This window comes from Tenrec ecaudatus, chromosome 9 (assembly GCF_050624435.1).
Source record: "Tenrec ecaudatus isolate mTenEca1 chromosome 9, mTenEca1.hap1, whole genome shotgun sequence".
Taxonomy (NCBI): Eukaryota; Metazoa; Chordata; class Mammalia; order Afrosoricida; family Tenrecidae; genus Tenrec; species Tenrec ecaudatus.
In genome coordinates, this window is record NC_134538.1 from 147,475,452 (window position 1) to 147,498,960 (window position 23,509).

At 50.0% G+C, this 23,509-nt stretch overlaps 1 protein-coding gene across 1 annotated transcript in view; it reads left to right on the plus strand.

The window, feature by feature from the left end:
- The window catches only part of SND1 (staphylococcal nuclease and tudor domain containing 1), a 484,534-nt gene that overhangs the window by 266,604 nt on the left and 194,421 nt on the right, over positions 1 to 23,509 (plus strand). Inside the window, exon 13 of the mRNA XM_075558633.1 lies at positions 7,945 to 8,055. Within this exon, the coding sequence (XP_075414748.1) occupies positions 7,945 to 8,055 (111 nt within the window). The remainder of the gene's footprint in view (positions 1 to 7,944; positions 8,056 to 23,509) is intronic.

The following is a 23,509-nucleotide window of genomic DNA, read 5'->3' on the forward strand; positions in this document are numbered from 1 at the left end:
TTAGAAATACACAGGTTCAAGGGGGAAGTGAGAAAATAAGGGGAGACAGTGGGAGGGAAATTGAGCAAATCTATAAAGCATGCTGGCCGCCTCGGCCCTTTCTGGTTATTGATGTCTTTACACTGCGCCCAGAGATGCATCGACAGAGGCTGCTTGCTCAAGTGGGACGCTCCTGGTTGTAGGTGGAGGGGAAAGTAGAATTCAGCCCATGGAAATTGAGTTGGGAAAAGTACAGGTGACATCCAGGCTAGCTTTTGGAAACTACTTAATGTTTGGGGAGACTTTTTCTCATGCTTGTCCATCACCTCTCCATCACTCTGGTCTCAACTTTCTCTCTTGCCCTTTATAGGGTTGGGTTTTTTTGTTGTTTGTTTACCAGCCTGTAAAATCCAAGTGTTATCTAAAGCCTGAAATTGCCAGGTACCTACCTCAAAGATCAGGAATGTTAGAGGTCTTGGTGTGAAGTTCTAGAGAAGATCTGAAAGAATCCTCGCTCGGGACCCTGAATGCCATTGGGCAAACTCAACCCACCACCACTACCACATTTTTTACTGTCTTGGTGAGTGTGGGCCCACAGGAGCAGGGAAAAGATGATATTCTAATGCTCTGTATTTGTTACTAATCTAGTTGCAAAGAAATCCATTAGGACCCTGTAGCTTCCCAGCAGTTCAGCCTGCAGACAAACAGCCCCTGAAGAGCCCACCGGGGGTGAATGAGGTCAGCCCCGTAGTGCACTTGCACCCGGTACTGACACCTTAGTAGCTGGGGTCTCCACTCTGCGTGGTGGGGATGCCTGTCCTTGTAGAGGGGGTAGCACACATGCAAGATCCTGGAGCACTTGAGGGTCAGAGATGACCAGGCTACATGTGACTTGTTCCTCCGCAGGAAAAGGCCCCGGGGCACATTTTTTTGCTCAGAGTGTGGAGTTATTTATACAACGATTGTGTGTGGCATGAGTGTATGCTGTGTGTCTGTATATGCGTGCACATGTGTGATAGGCATCCCTGTACTGTCAAGACCATGACAATTATAATTGAATCGTGCCACGATTCTGTCCTCCAGCCCTTTCCTCTAACGTCCTCGGCAAAATATTGCAGAGGCATTTCTTGCAGGTTTACTTTCTACTGAATTTCCACCCACCTGAGTGTTTGCCTTTAGGAAAAAAATTCTGCTTTTGTAATCTCCATGGACACTTCAGCAACTGATAAAATGTAGATGATTTTTAAGTGGGAAATATTAAATTCAAATAGCATGATAAATGAGATTGATGAGCCAGGGCCATTGACAGTTACCTGTTACCCTTTTTCAGACAGAGAATGAAGGAGGTGTGAGAGAGAAACAGTTATTCTGTGATCCCCCCTCCCCCTTGGTGGCTTTATTCATCTAAGCCAGGCTCTGTTTTATCAAGTGGCATATTCTCTTTAAATTCACTGTATAGATAGACACCAGATCATGGCAGAATGCCTCTATCAGAGAGAGAGAGAGAGAGAGAGAGAGAGAGAGAGAGAGAGAGAGAGAGAAAAGAGTGGTCCTTTTATTGTCCTTGTTGAAATACGTATTATCCTTGCTATGAGTATCACTGGCCGGACACTTGCAGAACCCATTTGAAGCCTCCTTGATAACCTCTCCCTGCCCCTGCCTAGTTTGGCTTTCAGGAGAAGTGTAGTGGAAGGTGTTTAGGGGATGGGGGAAACACAACTCAGTCTTCAAAGTTGTTGGCCCAGAGCAAAGTGAACACCAGCCAGAGGGGTTCTCCTGGTGTGGGGTATCAGCACAGCATGGCAGAGGCCAAGTCAATAGAGAAGAGCATCCACGTGGGTAGGCGGCTCAGTGACAGTGTTAGAGCCTGAGTCTCCCCCAAGGGGGGCGTGGCAGCAGTGATGCAGGCTCAGTTACCAACCACGTGATTGGTCGTGTTAGAGTGTTACAGAGCTGGGCTCTGCATTGCCAGGGAAGGTAGTTACAAGTATGGGTAGGAAGCAAACTGGAATGAATGAAGCTTGTAGTGTTGGCCTAGAGGCGTCGTTGTGTGAGCTCATGGTATGTTGGTTCGTGTTCTCCAAGAAGCAGATGGCAAGGTTGGATTCAATGGAGGAGAGTCTTCAGAGAACAGTGGGCAGGGGCGAGGCTGGAGATTGCTGAGGCTGCAATGCAGGTCTAACTCTGTGGAGGAGAGAGAAAGTGAAGAAAGGTTGGATAGGAAAAGCCAAACTGGGACGGTTCTCAGGAAGGAAGGATCTCCGGAACCGACTGGGAATCGTTGCGCTAGCGTTGCCACCACAGGAGCCCCTCCCTGTCTCCCAGCAACAGGCCTGCCCTAGCATCCCGGCTGTACTTGGTCATCAACTCGAGTAACTGATGGGAAGCAGAGCTTGGGCTGAGACAGCCATGCTGGATTTCAGGGGGCCTCTCGGCCACAGACTGGAGAGAAACACTGGCACTGACTCAACCCGTGTTTTGTATTGTAACAAATAGATGTCAAAATAACGGCAAGTGTGGGTGCATAAGCGTCTGTGCCTGTATACTGGTTGTAATGTATTGCTTGTGCGTATTCTCTAGCTCTGTCCACAGAGAAGGCCTGAAAGCAGCAGCATCCTACTAGCAGTGAGCATACTAGCAGCCAGATCTTGGCTTCTAAATCCCATTTTACTCTCCAAGGAGCTCTGTAGATAAGGAACTCATTTCAGTGTTGGGGAAGACAGTACATGATAAGCCTGGAACCTCTTAAATCAGAAAGCAAGGATGTGCTCCATGGGATGATGGGGATTGCATTAGGCAAGGTTCTATAAAGAAACAAAACCAGGACACTTATGATTTGATAGATAGATAGATAGGTTTTTACAGCAAGAACGAATAAAACAGTTAATTAGTCCACACATCAGTACAGAAGGCTCAGTTCAACCCAATTCTGTGAAATAGTTAATATGCAGGAAGTTCTTCAACTCATGGGCTCCTGGGTCTAAGGTTAAGGAAGCAAATAGCAGGGTCCTTCCTCAGGCAAGGCAGGCAGAGTTTGTCCACAGGCAGTAAACAGCAGGGTGGGTCAGCAACAGTCAGGAATTTAGTGAAGCAGTCCCTGCTGGGATATCACACTCAAGCAGTTCAAAACGACAGGATCCACCAGCCTCAAGCTCAAGCAGTGTACGTACCAGCAGTGTGGCAAAGTAGGTCTAAATGGAGCCTCAAGCTCTAGTAACATGTTCCACAAGTTGGCTTGGCCCACAGGTAATGTAGCTCACAGGTTGAGGCAGAGAAGTAGCTATAGTGGCCATGCTGGTCTAATCACCAGAGAGCAAGAGAGAGGGGGGTAGGCCTTGCAGAGCCATTGATCTCCTGGCCCTCCAATCAAACTGCAACTTGATTAATCCCACATGTTGCTATTGGCCAGGTGGCACAATAAACCTAGCTATCCCAAGGATATTTCCAAAGGTCACAAAAGCCAGCTTTATGGTGCACCCACTGGGAAAATTGGGAATGATTGGAGCTTCAATATGAATGATAGTGGATTTATAAGCCAATGGTCACTGATATTAACAGAGGCTTGGATGAAAGACTTGGAATTTGATGAGAGGGCCGTTCAAATGTCTCAGACTCTATCTATTCACTGTGCAGAGGAACAGAGTACATTTACAGGGGAGAAGGCTGATGGTCTCACCCTGGGGGGAGCCTAATTGAGTGGTTGAAATAAACCTCATCCGTAAACAATGCATCATTTAATAGGAGGCAGAAGGAGCAAGGCATCATCAATTGTGTGAAGTTCCCGCCACAGATTTCCTAACTGACATCCAGTCATCTAGAACCACCAGACCGACCAAAATGGAGAGAATGTACGAAATAACTAGACCTTGGCTCTCCTGGGGAGTGAAGGCCACGGTAGTCAAAGGAACGGCTAATGCACCCTTCACACTAAAGCGGCTGCACCGCAACTACATGTATGCCTGATTCCGACCCAGGTCGTATTGAGACAGTCGATAACATTGAGTAGGCTGTACGGGTTGCTCTGCCCTGACTCATGACTAGTTTATGGATAGCAGAACCATACTTCACCCAGCTCTCGCCCAATTTCGTGAGGTTTGTCTGTGTGTGGCCACTGTGTTGCTACTGTGTTGATCCATCTTGATGAGGGTACCCCTTGTTTTTGCTGACTCTGCTTCATTAATCAAACACACTTCTAGCCACTGATCTTTCCTGGGGCCATATACAAGTTCAACAAGAAAAAGCCTCAGTTTGTGGGTTGGTGGTACTGGTATGTTCAAGTTAAGACCCAGGTTGACCACATCCTCTCTAGTGAGTCAAGAGTGGGCATATTCTGTCATGGTTCAGGCAGTTTTTCTGTAAGCGTAGCTCACTGCTGGGTAGAGTCGCTCGGACAGGCTAGAACTACCCTGTGGGTTTCGGAGCCGGTTTATGGGACTAGAATGCCTCATATTGTCTGTACTTTCGATCTCGTGGTAGTTGGGGATGTCTGAGAAAGCCCACCAAAATGTGAGCAAATAATTGTAGCCTGCTAAATGGAACTCTTGTGATTCCTTTTCATGGAGAACCCCTTTTTCTCTATGTTGGCAGAAAATGAGCCCCAGGACTTCATAAGCATCTTACAATGAGAACAAGGAGCTTGTTAACAGACTGCTGTCTCTGGAGGGAGATGGGAGATGTCAACTACTTGTAGCTCTTTCAACAAAGTCTGTGTGAGGAAGATGGGAGATGTCAACTACTTGTAGCTCTTTCAACAAAGTCTGTGTGTGAGATCTGGGTCGCTCATGGTTCTGTCAGGGACATGTGATGGGGCGGGCCTCAGTGACAATGGCTCTCCTCCAACAGTTCTCCCTAAATTTCCCTTTGAATTTGGAGAAGCCATTTCAATCCCAGCACTCATTCTCTTTGTGCTTCTAGCTGATTCGGAGAGAGATAGCTTTCTGTTAGACTCCCAAGTCTGTTAGATGCCTTTTAAGATGCCGATTGTGAATTATCCACTCGTGTCAGACATGTGTAATTGGAGTAGAATTACTGATACACACAAGAAAGCAGAACTTGCAAATTTGTTTAAAGCGACATAACGTCATGGCTCACAATGTAATGCTGCACCTTCTTCGGATTAGCAGCTCTGGTAAGGTAGCGGGTTCCGCACTGAGCCTCTGATCAATCTAGAGTCCGTTCAGATCCATGAGTCACTCTTGGAGAAGGAGGGAACTGTCAGCTCCCCTGAAGATTTCGTCTCAGAAACTCTGTTCTGCCCCGCAGGGTTGCTGGACACTTAGTCAGCGCACTAGTGTCCGTGTCCAGTTCGAGGTGGGGGTGAGCGGCACAGATGGATGAGCTGGTACCTGGCCTTTTCTTAGCAGGCAAAAGAAATTAATCTAGGCTAATAATTCCCTGTCTTCCTTTCGTTCTCATTTTCAGTGCAGGTCGTAGGTAGTCGAAATGAGCGAGGTGAATGCTGGTAAACGTTTGTCTTCAGCTCTCTGCTGGGCAAGCTGAGGTCGATGAATATGGTCCCGGCGCTGTCTTGTCCAACAATTAGGGTTGGTTTTGTTTTTTTGTTTTTGATAATGCAGGCATCTGAAAACGTTCAGGGCTTCCTAAAACAAAGTTGAAAGCATCTTGACAACTTTTAAAAAATCACGTTTATCCTAAATGACTGGAATGATTCAGTACATGCCCCTTTAGAGATGATTTATTTAAAGCATTGTTTCCCAAGTGCGTGATACTGCCCTCTGGGAGGCGCTGGATGATTTGGGGGTCTGTTGAAGAAGAGAGCTACTCGTTTTTTAACTGCCAGTGAGCAGGGAGGTTTTTTCCCTTAAAGGGGCATGGTAGGAGAAATAAGTTTGGGAACCAATCATTTTGTTTGTAGAACTGTATTTCTAGGACCAGGGTAATAAGCAAGAAAGACCTGGCCCTGCTGGAAAGGTAGAAAGCCAGTCGTTACCTTGTGGTGTGAAGACTTGTCGGAGGGGAGCATGCACCAAGCACACTATGCACATGGTGGAATTCTTAGCCTGGCACTTGGTAAATGTCCAATAAATGACGGCCATGATACACCACTGCCGTTCCTCCAGGGGCTCCGTGATTAGGGATGACACAGCTAAAAGGATGCTGCTGAGACAGGAAGCTCTAGGGGGCGGGACAGGAGGGGAGGATAGTGGGCGGGTAGAGTGATTGGGAAATACTTGGCAATTCTGGGGGCTGCAGGCCCCAGCACTTGGAGGACTTTTGCCTAGAGGATAAAGAAGGGAAGAATGGAGACGGGGTGGGGGGGGGGTGAGGGTGGAGTTGGGGCTGGGATTGGGCCTTGCATTAACAGGGGTGGCTCCTGAAAGTGTCTTCTATCAGCGTGGTGCGCTCTTACTTTCCACACAGAAAGAAGCCTTTGCTGTGCCCGCTCTGCCGTCCCAGCTCTCTCCTCTGGTTCCTGCGCACACCGCACCGACTGTCAAATGCCAATGCACAGCAAAGGCAACGGCAAATAGGGCTTGGTTCTTTTGGCATTTCAAGTCACTGAGACATCTTGGCCTGTCAAGTGTAGCATTGCCCTCTGCCTCTTCCCCTTTTCCCGCTCGCTCTCTGGAAGTGGACCCTGCCCCGTGGCTAACCCCCGCGCCCCCCTTTCCCAAGCATCCGTACAGACATCTGGTGGTGGTGGCCTTTCCATTGCCAAAACCAACTCGGTGATAATGACAGTGTTTGCCAGCACGCTTCAGCAGTGACTCAGGAGACACGGTGGCCAGCAGAGCAGCCTCTTTGTGGGAGTGGATTTTGAGAAGTGCTAATTCTGTGGTGATGGGGAGATATTAATATCGTGCTGGCAACAGATAAACAGGCAGCCGAGGGGCATGTATTGAGAAGAGAACCAGCCACGGCATCTTTTCCCCTGTCCCTACCCACAAATCTCTTGCCCCTGCTTCTTCAGAACGAGAAGCTTGTTCTCCTGGCCGAAGCGCGCACAGGGTCTGGTTAGTCAGCTTCCAGGGTCCACCAAAGCACTAGCCTCTGCCGATCTCTAGCGGGTTAAAGAGTTAACTATGGTTTCCACTAGCTCAAAATGATAGCATATGGTACAGTAGTTTACTGCTTACTATCCCCCTCCCCGAGGGGCAGCTGACCAGATGGTTTGAGTGGGGCCTTTGGTGTAATGATGACAGACACAAAGCAAGACATAACCACCGCACACCCGTTCTGCTTAACCACAGGGGCATTGTGAAAAGGGCTGTTTGCCATGTGCTTCAGACTCTGAGGTTTGGGGAGGGCCATGCGAGCCCGTTTGCTCAGCTTTCCAAGAGCCTCCGCCCAGTGCATGCATCCCTGTACCTTTCATGCTCCCAGCATGGGATGCTCAGCGCACTTGAGAGTAGCTGGAAGCAGAGTCTAATCTGAAAGTTTTATCTACCATTGCCCCCCTTTCTCACCACCCCCCTAAACCCCCTTCATTCCTTTTCCATGCCCCCTCATGGTAGGGCACCCCTCTGCTAAGCCATTGCTCTGCCATCAGCAAACACGCACCAGGCATTCTCTCGTCACAGACTAGGCTAGAAAGGAGCTTTGGAGAAATGTAGGGCAGGCTTTGATGTGCTGAGTTGTGATCTGTGGGCCCAGTAGCGTAGACCTGACTTGTCTTGAGGGTAGTGGCTCGTTTGTGTAGCACTGTATAAACAGCCCGGCCCGGTGCGGGCTTTTCACAGACGTGTGCTGCTAGGTGTTGCGTGCAGATTGATGGTGCATCCAACTGCACAAGCCAGCCCGGAGAGTGCTGAGCCAGGGAACTTGGTGATTCAGCCTTTTATTTGGATTTTTAGCTGGCAACTCGTTGCTTTCGATATCTTTGCTGTGTCCCTCCCTCTGCCAACGTGTGCCAGGCCCTCCGGGTCCGGCGGGCGTTGATTATTTCTGTTGACTGAGCCCTGGTATGCACCCGCAGTGCTCACTTGCCTTGCTGTTCTGTTGCAGAAACATCGCAGAAGCGCTTGTCAGTAAAGGTCTGGCCACAGTGATCCGGTACCGCCAGGACGACGACCAGCGGTCCTCGCACTATGACGAACTGCTTGCGGCCGAGGCCAGGTGAGGCAACTGGTGACTTCACGTGGGGGTCCACATCCCTTCTTGGTCACAACACACACACACACCCCACCCCAACCCCAAACCCCGCTGGACACTGAGTGTTGGAAACAAATATGCACAGAGAGCTTGTAGCCTCTCGTTGTCCCCCTTTTCCCTTACAGGAAGAAGGACGCACTTGCCCCATCACCCTGACTGGGTGAATTTGGGCCTCCAACTGAGGCATGGGATAAGTAGACTTCTTCTATGACAATGACTATGATACAGCTCTTCACTACTACCCTCTTTCCTGGGATTCCCAGGACCTAGCAGGGACACCTGCTGCTGGGTGCCTCGTGCCTCCGAAACCACTGTTGCCCAGCCCCTCCCGTCTGTCACCTGAGACCTTTTGTCGTGTTTGGAGGAAATGAAAATATTTATTAGGAAATGAGTTTGGTTTTGCACTTCTGACAGCTGGCAGGAGAGCCTTTGAGAAGCCTTGTGACATTTTGCTTTTGTCCTTCCTCCCTGTGGCTGGTTGCCCCAAGGACGCACACTGCTCTGTGCTGTGTCTTGCTGCTGCCATGCCTCGAGGCTCTGACTCTGGGTGACCACTGTCACTGGGCAGTGCTGGGAGTGGAGGGATTCCCAGCCGCCTGAGCTGCTCTTACTGAATTGACCCGACCAAAGTACTTGCCCCAAGTCATGGCAAGGCAGGCCTCACTCAGCCTTCCTCTGTGGCCGAGGGCCTGCTGAGTCCTGGAAGTTGAGTAATTAACAGGCTGTGTACTACTTGTTAGAACTTGGGCACGTGCTTCAGAACGCGGCTCAGTCTGCCTCTTTGACTGCTCTCAGGCCCAGCACATCACCCTGATACGTGACATTTACCTCTAGCACCATGTCACATTCTGATGGAGAGAGCATCTGTAGAGTGTCACACCGAGTGTCAGCTGAGAAGCCCGCTTGTCAGACTGGTGGCTTTCTGGATTCTGTCTCGTGGGCTGCTCCTCATAAACTCTGGCTAGAACCCGAGTCTCAAGCGCAAAGTGCAGCGAACATAGCGATCCTCCTCCTCAAGCCTCCTTAGTGGTCAGCAAGGCTGAGGGGAGCTAGCCAGCCCGTGATGAGCGTATCCTCCTCTTCCTGACAAGAACGCAGCCAGCCCGAGTTGTCATCGTGCCAGGGGATGGGTTTCCCATGACCTGCTGCTGTAGGAAATGGGCTCCGCTTTTAAACAGAACCTGAAGCTGGGCCCAGGGTGCAGGGTGGCCAGTTCAGTCTGCGCGACTCGTGACTTGGGGAGTCCGTTCTCTGTACACTGGCTCGTCCTTAGTCATAGGGGACAGGGCAATGTAGTCATGTCTCTTGGCCTCAGTTCCCACTGCCTCCGGTGAGTATTGAATCCTGACCAGCCAGTAAGCATGGAGAGCATGTTTCGGATGGCTCTGGGAAGTGAGGCCATGGCGCGGCTTTTCATTCTGCTTATGTTGTGCTGTCCTGTTTAATGAGTGCAAAGATGTTGGAATTGCTTTCTATTTTTTTTTTTAATTTAAGTTATCGTTTCTAAGAAGAAAACCGCCTCTTTTGTCTAGTGCTCATTTTGAGCAGGAGGATTGAAACAAGTTGCTTGCCTGCTAGCAGCCAGCCATGGCTCTCCCATTGATCTTGGGAAAACTGGCTTGAGGGCGATTGGCCGCTTACTGGATGAGTCAAGAATGAGCCTGGGAGGTTCTACCTCAAGCTGCACAGACCTCGGGAAGAGTTGGGAGGAATGGCCCACGTGAACGTCAGGGTGATTTCCTTGGGGACAGTGGCCTGGTTCCATCTTCCAGAAGCTGACCCCCAGTGAGCTGAAGCAAGTTCCAGAAAGACACAGGCCACCTGCCTGCCAGTAGGACTATGGCCTCACCACCCTCTTAAAGCCTTGCCACGACCTTGGCTAGGCTTTCCGGGCCTGAGGAAGTAGGATTTGACTTCTTTTCCAGACCACTTCTCTCCTGACTCCGTTGGTGTGAGCTCCCCAGTCCCTGAGCCTGCTCCCGACTTTCCTCAAGTTCCAGCACTCGGGAGCTCTTTCTCCACGGCCCGTCTCTGGGGTATTATCTGACTTAGGGGTTGTTGGCCCCTAGATAGATTACCTGCATTTGTTCCAGTTGAACTCTGCCCTGGAATGTTACGCCTCTGTCACCACGGTTCCCCCACTGCCCAGCCTAGTGTCCTCTGCAGGTCTCGTTAGTGAGCTGCTTCCTCTGCTCCTGGACCCTGAGTAGGCCCCAAATCCAGAGTGGCTTTCTTTGGTGCTGACCTCACCTCTCACTGTCCGGACGGTCCCTTAGCGGTCTTCTGCTTATCCTTCTCCACCGCTTGTCAATCTCCAGTGATTGTCTACGGAACCAAGCCAGTTTGACTTCATTTCCCAAGTTAAATTTCTTGAGTTGCTGTATCTAATGCTTTTGCAAAGGCCAAATTAATGCCATCTGCTGCCTTCTAGGTGAGGGCGGAGGCGGGGGAGGGTGCTGTTGTCAGGCCCTTTTCCCTGGCCCTCGCCTCCAGGGTGAGATTCCAATAATTTCTCTGCCTCTGACCCCTGGGAACCCGCTTTGCTCTGTGGGCGTCACCAGGGATGTCAACCGTGGTCCATGGTGCTCTTCCATTGACTTGGCTTTCCAGAGCACTGCCTGGCCATTAATCCTTTTAGGGAAATGCCGGGAGCTTTGGGGTAAGGGCAGCCGTTTAACTCGGCCGACTTCTTGGGCTGGCGCAGCTGCCTGGCCAGGCGTTGGAGAGCTGTCTCCGGCCTCTGAGAGCCTGATCTGCTGCAACCTTTCTCAGATGCCTCTGAGGAGAGCTCTGGGCGCGGTGGGTAGGCGTTCACCGGGATGCCAGATGAGACAGACAGCAGTGGGCTCATGGCACTCAGGCATGTCTTTCTGCCGGAAATGAGCTGTGTGCAGCTTAATGCCCCTTCTCCCCCATCCGCTTCTGAGCAGCCCTCAGGATGCCTCCAGCGCAAGCCCCATCTTGTATTTGAAAAACAAATATACCCCAAACTCCCCAAAGGTGGCTTCCTTTCTACTTCCACTGCCTGTTACTGGCTGCTGCCTCCCTCACTACCTGGTGTCCTAGGAAGATAAGACCTTGGCTGTTTGGCATGTGTTCTCCAGCCATGCTGCTCTTGGGGACTCTTTGGCAAGTCCTTGGTTTTGTCCCAGGGTTGGGCCACTCCATTGTGTATCCCCTTTGTTTTCATTGGGAAGGACTGAGGTGCAGCTGACCCACACTTTGCTAGTGACCCTCCTGACTTAGCCCATTTTTAGAAGCACCAGCTGCTCAGATCAGAGAGTGTAGCACATCATTGTCTGTACCATCCTTATATTTTACCCCATGATGGCTCTCCAGGGACTTCCAGTTCTCATTTCACCCTGGCATTTCTGTTTTGTGGAAGCTGAAGGGGGGGGAGCTATCTCTGAGGAAGTGCCTTCTGAGTAGAAGGACCCTCCTTCTCTTTTCAGGTTTCTATAAAAGCTCCTGTGTGCCCTGTGCCAGGTAGATGTCATAATATCCCCAACCTGATTTGGGAAGGAAGCAATGGGAGCCCTTCAGTTGGCGGTGGCCTTTCTGGTGGCGTGTGTTGTGGACATTGAAGGTTTGTGAATGATGGTTGGAGTTGGCTCACAACCTGTAGGTGTGTGCCAGGTTCTTCTTTGGGCCACAGGCAGGGCAGTTCTGTGTGCCTTCTGAAGCTACCAGTAGACTTATCTAGAAAGGTGATGTTTTAAGAATGCCTAGAAACTCTGAGAATCTATGGCTTACTGCAGGAGAATACTCAACAGCAGTGTTCCTTTATGGTGTCTTAAAGATGTCTTCTAAGACTTGTGACCAAGGTGTAGAGTGTGTGTATTCGGGAGAGAAACTGATGCCCCAGCATGACTTTGGGAAACAATTCTCTAGAACAAATTCGTGTCAGAGCAGATTTCAGTGAATTTCAGTTCATCCCAGACATACATAATGAGGTTAGGGCTAGCCCAGAAGGGGAGGCGAGAGAAGGACATGTTCTTGCTGATCGGTCCCCTGATTCCTGCCCACATGATGCAGATCCAGAAATCTGTGCTGATGCCCTCTGCCTGGGAGGCAAGCCTGGGCCTGCCCGTATCTCAGCTTTCCCCTTGGCTCCCTCAGGGACCCTCTTCTGACCGCAGAAACCACTCAATCGCCCCTTGCTTTAAAACAACCAAACGAGCACTCCTGTCTGCTGACTCCTACCTCACCAGACTCCAGACACCGTAAGCACCAGTCCTGCTTTTAAAACCTATCACATATCTCTGGCTCGCTCTTTCCAGCCCACCCCCAGTGTGCATGACAGGGCCTCTGATTGGAAACTGCTATCTGCTGGAGCCTCCACGCCATGGATGGGGAACCTGCTTTCTGCAATGGGCCATCGGACAGTTATAACATCATTCCCCGGCCATAGAAAACTAGGGACTTAAAAAATTAGCCTGCTATATTTGGTCAGACATTTCATTAACTACCCACAAATGTGGCTGGAACTGCTTGTCTTTGCTCAGACTTGTGATGTTAGCAGATATTGATGACTTTGTGGCCTTTGGGCCAGCCATTTCCCTTCCCGCTCCCCCACGCCCCCAACCCCATGCTCTAGGCAGCCTGAGACTGCATTACAGCCTTTGATGAAAAAAAGCTGTAGCATTTTCTGCCCTAGTACAATATCAGTCAGTCACTGTTAAGAGAGAAACTGGGCTCTCTCGATTGTTTTGTAATAACTCTTCCCCCTCCAATCATAGCCTAATTCAGCAATTTCTACACGAACAATACAGGGGCATTGATTACATTCTTCACATTGGGCAGCCAGTGCTTACCCTCCTTTGTCTCTGTGGTGCTCTTCCTGAGACATCCTTCCTATCTAGCCGTTCAAGTTACTGCTCTCAGTGTGATCCCGCACAGAAAAGCTCTTAAAACAGCGGTTCTCAACCTGTGGGTCTCAACCCCTTTGGGGGAATGAATAATCCTTTCACAGGGGCCACCCAATTCATAACAGTGGCAAAATTAGTGATGAAGTAGCAATGAAAATAGTTTTAATACAAGGAACTGTATTGAAGGGTCAGGGCATTAGGAAGGTTGAGAATCACTGCCTTAAAAAGAAGGGCAGTCACTCGGTGAGAGATAGGTAGATGGGTAGTTGATTCAAAGAAGTTTGCAGGCATATTTTCAGTTCAAGGTTTCAGGTAAAGATTATCTCTGGGCAATGGTGTCAAGAGCTCATCCAGCCTCTACAACTCCAGAAAGTCTAGATTCCATGGGAATGGAAACTACAATCTGCCCTTTCTCCTCATTTTGATCAGGATTATTCTGTGCAATCTTGAATCAAAGCACTCAGCATTGGTCCTGGGCACCCTTGCAGTTCTTCTGGTCTCCTGGAAAGGGAGGCAGGTGTTCCTAGAGGCAGTCAGCCATGCATTCCCTTAAAGGAGGGAAGTGGTCTTAATGAGGAATCTCTCTGGGTGGTGCAGTGCCTGGGGCCACAGAGGGTCTGCACTTGTAGCTCCATTCTGCTACTTCTCCCACGTGTGCCCCATACCAGTGAGGAAGAAGAGCTATCAGCCCCCGACTCTTTACCAAGGCAGCTCCTCGGGCCGCTGTTCTGGTTTGTAGAAGGATTTCTCCAGAAGATTTAAACACTAGGTAAAAACAAATACTTTTTGATAGGAGTCTTCTTATCTTTTTTTCATACTTTGTGTGGATTTCTGATATTGAACATATCTTAAATGTGAACACTCAGCCCCTGATAAAATGATTTTTTAAAAATGTGAACACTCACTTGCCAGCACTCTTACTGAGTGAAACATACATGGGGTCAGTTCCACTGAGTCTTGTTTTTTAATCATTTTATTGGGGGCTCATACAACTCTTATCACAATCCATACATCCATCCATTGTATGTCCAGTACATTTGTTCATTTGTTTCCCTCATCATTCTCAAAACATTTGCTTTCTACTTGAGCCCTTGGTATCAGCTCCTGATTTTTCCCCTCCCTCCCTGTCCCCCCTCCCTCATAAACCCTTAATAATAATTTATAAATTAATATTATTTTGTCATATCTTACACAGTCCAACGTCTCCCTTCACCCACTTTTCTGTTGCCCGTCCCCCAGGGAGGTGGTTATATGTAGATCCTTATCAGTTCCCCCTTTCTATCCCACCTCCCTCTCCCCTCCTGGTATCGCCACTCACACCACTGATCCTGAAGGGATCATTCTGGATTCCCTGTGTTTCCAGTTTTGTAGTAGTGTACATCCTCTAGTCTAGTTGGAGTTTAAGGTAGAATTGGGATCATGAAAGTGGAGGGAAGGAAGCATTTAAGAATTAGAGGAAAGTTGCATGTTTCATCATTGCCACACTGCACCCTGACTGGCTCGTCTCCTCCCCACAACCCTTCTGTAAGGGGATGTCCAGTTGCCTACAGATGGGCTTTGGGTCCCCAATCTGAACTCGCCCTCATTCACAATATGAATTTTTTGTTCTTCGATGCCTGATACCTGATCCCTTCGACACCTCATGATCACACAGGCTGGTGTGCTGTTTCCATGTGAGCTTTGTTGCTTCTGAGCTAGATGGCCGCTTGTTTACCTTCAAGCCTTTAAGACCCCAGATGGTATATCTTTTGCTAGCTGGGCACTATCAGCTTTCTTCACCATCTTTGCTTATGCACACATTTATCTTCAGTGATCGTGTTGGGAAGGCAGGCATCATGGAAAACCAATTTAATAGAACAGAGTGTTCTTGCATTGAGGGAGTACTTGAGGGAAGGTCCAATATTCATCTGCTACCTTAATACTAAACCTATAAATATATACACATAGGTCTGTTTCCCCATCATCATATATAAATATATTTACATGTGTACATGCCTGTATGTAGACCTCTATAAATGCTCTTTGCCTCCTACTTCTTTCCTGTAGTTCATTTTACTTTCCTCTTGTCCCACTATCATGCTCAACCTTCATTTGGTTTTCTGTAATTCCTCTAGGTTACATTGCCCTTGGTCACACCCTACCAGGCCCCTTACACCCTCCTTGCCACTGATTTTGGATCACTTGTTGTTCCCTTGACCCTGGGTTGGTTAACACCACTTCCTTTTCCCCCACTTCCCCTTCTCCCATGCCCCCTGAAACCGTCAGTCCCATTGTTTTCTCCTCCAGATAGTTTATCCTGCCTATCTTATCTAGATAGACCTGCAGAGATAATAATATGAACAAAAAAACAAGACAGCAAAACAAAGGGACAAAAGAAAACAAAATAATGACGACAACAACAACAACAACTAAACAATGACAAAGAATGAAAAGCCTGTAAATAGGTCAAGGTGTGTTTGTTGACATTTAGGAGTAGTTTCCGGTTGAGTCTGATGGGGTGCCACACCCTAGCCCCAAAGTCTATTTTTGGTACTCCCGTAGGACTTCGTTACTCTGCTCCCCTTGCTGTTCTCTTGCATGCCCTTAGTGCTTTGCCTCGGTATGGTGGGGTCATATCGGGCACAATTTCTACACTGTGTCTCTAGTGTTGTCCCCTGTAGGGCTATGGGTCAGTGAGGGATGTTGTGTCTCATAGGGGGCTGGCCATATGGTCCTCTTTGTGCATTGGCTGCTCTGATCAGGGATATAATCCTCAAGGCTTGGTAGAGCCAGAATGTGCTCCACTCTCTCTTCCTTCCCCTTCATTTGTTCCCATGTGCTAAGATCAGACATGTCCCTCACCCTGAGTGAGCTGTAGCTTCAGTGCTGTCCTCCGAAGTAAATTCTCCTGGGGGGAGGGGCAGTACCACTGAGTCTTAACAGCCCTTCAGGTTGGTTGACTCCATGTTTCCATGTCAACACAGCAAGAAAATCAGTGTTGAATTTGACTGTTTGTGCTCTGAACCTATTGTATTCTGTTGTTTGGTCCTTGTTGGGCATCCTTGGGGTGATTCCAGCCTGCAGTGACCTCGTGTGATGCCCAGAGGGCTCTCCCCCTGGCTTTCTTGGGCTGCCGTCTCCTAGCCTGAGATTGCCAGGCCTTTCTCCTGTGGAGCTGCCCATTGGGTTCAAGCTGCCAGCCTTTCAGCAGCAGCTGCGTGCTGAACTGCGGCGCCCCCACGGCCCCTTGGCTCTGAGCGCATAGGCTCACCCATCAGTTCTTCAGGAGAACAAGCCTGTCGAGAACAATTGTTCACATGGGTTTCCTTTGCCTGAGATGACTGTGTTCCATTTGCCCTCGACATTCTCATTTTCTTGAGTGTGTCCTGGGCCCCAGACACTGGGGATCATAGTGGTGAACAAAAACCATAACAGACGCAGCCCTTACCAAGCAGCCGGTCCAGGAGGAAAGGCCGGCAGTCATTGTGACAGCCTCTCCGGATATTGCTGTTTGTTCTCCCCGGCCTCTCACCTGTTTGCCTGCCCCCCCTCCTCTTCCCCCTCTCCACTGTTCAGCCCAGTCGGGCTTGCCTTTTATCGTGCCCGCTCTCCTCTCTGTTGAATTTCCCCGGGAGAGCAGCTCTCCGCCAAGTCCTGTCTTCTCCAGCCTCTCTTCTTACCTTCTCGATAGTCTAATGGCACCGCTTTAAACAAACCGGAATTTTAACTTTCAGTCTAATGACCTCAACCAGTGAAACTCTGACCGTAACTGGAACCTGTGGATTGCTGTGAAGGGGCTCCCTGTCCCTCACTGCCTAACCGTAAGCCCCTGCCCCACCAGTGTTCTGTTGGGATGCGAGTGGACAGCCGCCTCCTCACCTGGCCTCACAGCATCACACGGCGGCGGCCTTCCCCACGCGGCTAATGGCCACCTTTCTTCTTTACCTCGGGGATGCACTTTGCACTTGTGTCATGAGGCCGCTGATGGGATTTCCTGCGATTCAGTGTGGGGGGCTGCAGTGTTGGCGAGCAGGGTGGAGCAGCTATTGCAAGCGAATGTGCGAACAGGAAAATGCATTAAAGGAGCTGGTATGGGGAAGTGATTTGAGGTACAGCTGAATGTGGGGAAATTTAGCTTTTCCCTTTCTTCAGAAAAGATGATGCACTCAACATCCAAATAGCAGTAATCAATCTGCATTTAAAGCAGCACAAATGGCCACTTCTGCAGAGCTGTATCATGTCTCCATTTCCAAATAGTTCTCTCCTTCAGGATATTAAGAGGATTTGTTCACACTCTTGATCTTAGCTGCCTCTTCCCTCACCCCCGCCCCTACTTCCCACTGAGCCAACTCACGCATTGAGTCTTCATGACTGACGGGAGGGAGACGGAGTAAAGTTTGGGCCTATGAGATTCGTCTACCACCTTGCATAGAAAGCCGTGGACAGTTGTGTAGCTACGGTCTGAAGAGGGACTGGTAGTCGTAAGATGTTCTTTGTGAGCAGTCTTCTGGGATCATGAGTTGGTTGGTATTCGTGGTTGTGTTCCCCCAGAGAAAGTGTTCCAGGCTAACCTTCCAAGATGGTGTGGCTCCCTCTATATGGCTCCGCTGTGGACCATTTGCCCAGAGCACCTTGTCCATTCTCTCCTCATTGTTTTCTTGGCCAAGAGACTCTTGACCTTTCACACAGGCCATAGTATTCAGTGTATTTGAAGGTGATCATGCTTAGGCAAGATTTTCTGTCCTGAACCAGTTGTTACGCTGGACCTTGACTCTCTGCCATACCACCACCATGCCCTGGACCAGTGGTCCTGCAAGTGGGATTGTTAGGCCACAGGGTCCCTGTTAATTGGCTGTTTGGTAGAGTGCTCAGTCTCCCCTGCATCAGAAACTCTGGGATTGTTTGCCCACAATCTGTTAACACGTCTTCCAGGTGATCCTACTACTGACATTTAAGAACCACTGCCTTCACCACCTTGGTGTAGTGACTAGGTGTTCTGTTCGAGAGATGTGAGGCTTTCTACTCCCAAAAATTCATCCCAGAAATCCACAGGGACAGTTCTGGTCTATCCTATAGGCTTGCTATGAGTCAGAGTTTAATTTGTTCCTCAATAGTTCCCAGACCACCATGTGTCCCTGTGTGACAAATACACATGTTAAACTCTCTTTGGAGTTACAGTCTTAGAAAGACAGACCACAGCATGGACTGGACAAGCCTGGGCTGCCTGTGGAAGTAGGGGTGGCGGTGGCAGCTTCCCCACGATCCCAGCCATCTTGTTTCCACCAAACCCTTCAGACCCACCCTTCGTCTCGCTGCCTTTCTGCCCTTTCCCCTTCCTCAGCCTCTGCATTCTGGGCTCCTTAATGGATTCCTTCTGAGCAGGCCAAGAGAGTGCCTGAGTTGTGTGGCCTCTCCTTGAGTACTGTGACGCTGGCTGGCTTTGGCCCATCTGCTGTGTTAGGTGACTCGATGGTCGGAGAACCAGTTCTCCATGGAGTGTGGCCAACTGCCCATCCTCTGCTCTGATCCTGGGGGATCTCTCAGGGGGACTACAGTCCGAATGATGACTCACTGGTACCCCACTGCCAGAGAGTTTATAACCCTCAGGAAGGGAAAACTGATCCCAATTCACTCTCTTTTTATTTTCCCATCATTTTATTGGGGCTCTTACATACATCAATTGTGTACATATGTTGCCATCAACATTTTCTAAACATTTACTTTCTATTTGAGCCCTTGGTATCAGCTCCTCTTTTTTCTCTCCCTCGCTTCCCTCCCACTCCCGTGACCCCTTGATAAATTATGTTATTATTGTTTTCATGTTTTCCATGGACCTTTGTCTCCCATCACCCATGTTTCTGTGTTCACCCCCTGGGTGCGGGGGCCAGTTCTCTCTCATTTGTAGGCGGCTTTGCCTGTCCATTTTGTGCCTCCCTCTTTGATCTTTAGCTGCCTCTGGCTCCCCTTCCAGATTTGGACCCAGATGTTGAGAAGGGATGTTTCCAAGACCTCCTGCTTTTGCTTCATGCTCACAACACCATGTCCTCAGTGACCTTTTCCCAGTAGGTCCCAGGACATAAAGCACCACTGGGACATGTCGTTCTCCGAACCAGAAGTCAAAGAGCTGTGGCTTTCTCTCTGTCAGAAGTCATGTTTGAATTTCTTGTCATTAATTTATTTTTGTAACCAAACATTCAAACAAACTACCATTGAGTCATTTCCAAAACTGTAAATTTCTGTGGAGTCAGGCACCCAAGGAGGAGCTGATGGATTTGAACTGCCAACCCTGCAGTTAGGAGCCTGACAGAGCCACTAGGACTCCTTAATGTTATGCAACAGCAACAAATCATGTGCACAAAACCCGAGCCTACTGCCAATGAATTACTTCTGGTGCATAGTGACCCTATGGGACAGGATAGAACTGCCCCTCTAGGTTTCCGAGACTGTAATTCTCCATGGGAGCAAACACCCTCGGCTTTCTCCCTTGGAGTAGCTGGGGGGTTTGAACTGCTGGCCTTACGGTTAACAGCTCACTGTATAGCCACTTCACCACCGGGGCTGCTTTGTAAGGTTATGCCGAATAAAACCCCAAAGTGGCTAATCTAGAAAGGATTTGGGTGAGCAGGTAGCTAATTGCAAATATAATGGCAAGAGGGGGAGATCTGTGGGTCGCAGAGGTACCTAAGGAGAGGGCCTGGATCGAAGGGTCATCTACAAATAGAGTCCTTGACCAGGCCACGCTCTGCCTGGCTCGCCTTGGAAAGGGAACCGGGAAGTACAAGTGCCGTCTCCCTGCCCTGTGGCCCAGCAGCTTGCCTGGAAGTTCTTCCTCCTGGCAGTATCTAAAATTGGGGAGAAAACGGCATCCTCCTGAATATCCAGCAGCCATCGGTTGGTTAAGTGATGGAGCATACGTCAGTAGGATAGCTGGTCACTGCTTAAGCACGAGGTGAAAGCAGGCGTGATCGAGGGAAGTGTCCCTTTAGTTACTGGTGTTCATTGACCGACTGTCCCTGCGCCCGAGGAGCACTGGCTACAAACTGCTTTCCACTGGTCCAAACTTGTCGGTGTGTACGTGGGCCGGAGCGCTCGGAAAGTGTAGAACAAGGAAAGGCTCCCCAGCTCTTTCCTTTGACGGGCTTGTTTGCCTTAGTCTTCAGGACATCAAAAACTGGGGATCCAGGGTCTGGGTGGCCCTTCTGAGTTCCCGCGGCATCTAATCTCCCCTTCCCGAGGACGGGTTCTTCCCCAAGGCCTGTAGGCTGGCCATCACCTTATCCTTTGGGTGCTCGACTGGAGGTCAGCGACTGGAGGTCATTTCCTGTCGCTCTAGCATGAGGGTGGCACTTCGGTTGTCTTCTCTCCCCGAGAGCCCACAGGAGTGGAGATGGGTCAGTTGGTTGGTAACTTATTTCTCTGCCCTCTCTCCTGGTCGACCATGGCAGTCCATTGGCATGCCTGCCACCATTTCCTTCTTAGGTTCCTTTCTGACGAGGTGCTGGCCTGTTAGTCCACCTTCCTCCTCTAGATCATCGGACTCTCTCCTCACGTCCGGGCTCCATGGATGTCACCTAACCTGCCCTTCCAGCAGTAGCTCTTGGTTTCCATGGACTCGCACCTGTGAGTGCTCTGAGAGTGGCGGGTCCCTGTGGCTTCACTGGGTGGCCCAGGCCCAGCAGAAATGGCAGAGTGGTGATTTGGCGCTGCTGAGGTCCACTGGCATCTGCCTTGGGTTCTGGCTGGCCCGTGGCATTGATCACGGTCACCGGGTCACAGGGAGAGGCCTTTGAGTGCGCACATCCGAAGCCCTCTGTTCTGCTTTCGAGCCTTTTGGGGGGAGTTCATCCCCTTCTCTCTCCCCAGGTGAGTATCTTTCCGTCTGCACTCGGAGCTCCCCACAAGGCTCTTTATGGTTTCTTGGGGTGGGAGGGGTTGATACTTTTGTTGCCCATACTCCTCTGCTCAACACAAGGGTCAGAGAAGCAAGGTCGGCCAGTCCCCGGAGGGAATTGGCCAGGCTGAGACCCCGAGCAGCCGGGAGCCTGTGTGTCCAGAAGCAGCAGTAAGCCACGTCCTTGCCCGCTGTCACTTGGCTGTGTCCCTCTCTGGTTGGAAGTATGCTCATTTCGACATCAGCATGTCAGTCGCAGCATCTGTTCCGCTTTCCTAGGTGCACAGTAATGGAACCAGACGACCCTGTGTTTACATGGCTCTGTGTGAAATGCTATAACGAAGATGACGGACAGAATCCTAACCCTCAAAGGGCCTGTCGTCTAGCCGTAGAGCTGAGATTAACCCAGGAAACATTTTGAAAGGGACCTATTGCCATGTCTGTGCCAGACTGCCCTGGGTGCCCCGTGAATAGGGCCTCCGCTGCAGGGTTCTACAGGAACGCACAACTCTGTGTGTGTAGTCAGACTTGTAAGAACAGAGGCTCCGGTGGAACAGTGGTCCGGGTGACACACATAAAAGACACCCTGCATGTTGGTAGCCATGGTGGGCGCAGCCGGGCCTAGCTGGATTAGAGGTGGTCATGAGGAAATCCGGTGAAGGTGTACATTGAGACCATGTTGAAGAGGCACACAACCCACCTAAGCTTTTCGGCTGGATACAGCAGGCTGGCGATCTTTGGGCGGGATCATGGGAGCAGATGATGAGATGGATTGCTATGGAGACATCGTGTGACCAGGGTATGTGCTTTCAGATCCAAGTGGGCTCTAGTGTCCAGAGGGATCAGGTGAGTCTAGTTGAAATCTTCACCTTGGAATTAGTGGTGGGGACCTGGACCAGGATGGTTCCCAAAGGGCTACATGAGCACAATTGGGACGGAAACGAGGTTGGGGGGGGGGAGGGAGAGGAGCTGAGGCTGATGAAGAGCTGTTCTCTGGTTACCAGGAAACTATCATTGAAGGGAAAGTAGGGGTACAAAGGCAGCTTTCGGGGCTCTGTGCTCCATGGCCTCCTCCCCAGCCAGGTCTTTGTCCCGTTACCTCCCTATTGGGTGCCATTTCTGCTTCCCATTGCTCTATTTTATTTGGCTCCCTTTGATATATGACAGTTCTTTTTGTCAGCATCTGATGAAAGGCCTCACCTCCCGGGAAAAGACACACCTGTGATCCTGTCACCATGTCCAAGTTGTTTTTCCTGCTCCCAGTATTCCACCTCAAGCCTCCTAGGGTTCCGGCCAGCACATTCCAAATGTGACACTGATCGTGTATGGCAAGGTTGGCTCCAGCCATCAGCCTCTTTGCTTTGGGCTTTCCTTGTAAACTGACAAGTGTATTTCCACAGTCTCTCCGTCTACTGTTACAGAATCAGGGTGGTGAAGGGGCTTCTTGGTGAGCCCGAGATGGGTTCGTGTCACATATCAACAGTGCTGAGGCTTCCAGCTGGGAGGAGTTGGGCCTGGGGGTGTGGGATACAGTACAACCTTCCTTATGCGCTGGCTGTCAGGGATTCCACCCTTGACCTCTACCGTTAAGTCACCTTAGTCTTCTGTTGTGAGGTGTATTAGGTAGCTTGTGGCCAAGAGCAACCCATGTGACAGAGTCAAACTGCCCCCGTAGGGTTGTGTTGGTCAGTTGATTTTAGTAATTTTATTTCTCTTATTGCTCATTGAGAATGTGCACAACAAAAACCTATGCTTTCCTTGTCTCGGGTCTTTCCGGAGCAGATCTCCAGGTCTTGGTCCCACTGAGCTTCTGCAGGGGTTCGAACTGCTAGCTTTTCAGTTCACAGCCAAGTACTTACCCCTTGCTCCACCGGGGTAATCCTTCTCACTGCCATCACCATGCTCCTCTAGGAACTTTTTAAGTGCCTTCAGAGCCTGTTATTTTGTTCTGCGTAGTTGAGGGAATTCGGAAATTTAGGTTAAATTTTATAGAAAAACGCCTTTTTTCTCTGGTGTTTGAAATAATGGGATTTTTGCTTGCTTGCTTGCTTACTGGTGGTAATTTGTGGCACTGCTACATTTGTGGCCTTCCTCCTTTTTGCATCTTGTTCCCTTATAAGAACAGGACAGCCCTGGTGACGTAGTGGTTAAAAGGTCACAGTTCCAAGCCACTCGGTGCTCCCCAGGAGAAAGATGAGGCTTTCTGCTCCCGAAAAGGGTTACAGGCTCAGAAAACTCCAGGGGCAGCTTACTCTGTCCTACTGAGTCACTCTGAATCGGAACCGACTCCATGGCAGGGAGTTGGGGGCGGTGTTTGGTTCCCTCCCAAGGCAGCTCCCAGCCAGCCATGGGTAGGTTGCTCAGCATCCCGATGGTGTTCCCGAGGAAACTAAGAACACACTCTGTTCCAGTGCCCAGAGTTGGAGAATGTGCTCAGAATCCCCGGTCTGCTTGTGCCGGCGCAGTGGGCTAAAGGTGCCTTAACCACGGCCTTCCTGCCCCTGCTGAATTGTAGGTGTTCTTTCCTGGCAGCTCAGACACGGGCATCTCCGACTCTGCCATTGAACAGAAGGGGGATATTCCAGAGACCCTAAGAGGGCTCCCCTCAGCAGCCCAGCGAGCCGAGTGGTGACGCGCCCTTCTGCTGGCCCCAACCTCTCTGTCTGGACAAGGAGCTGGA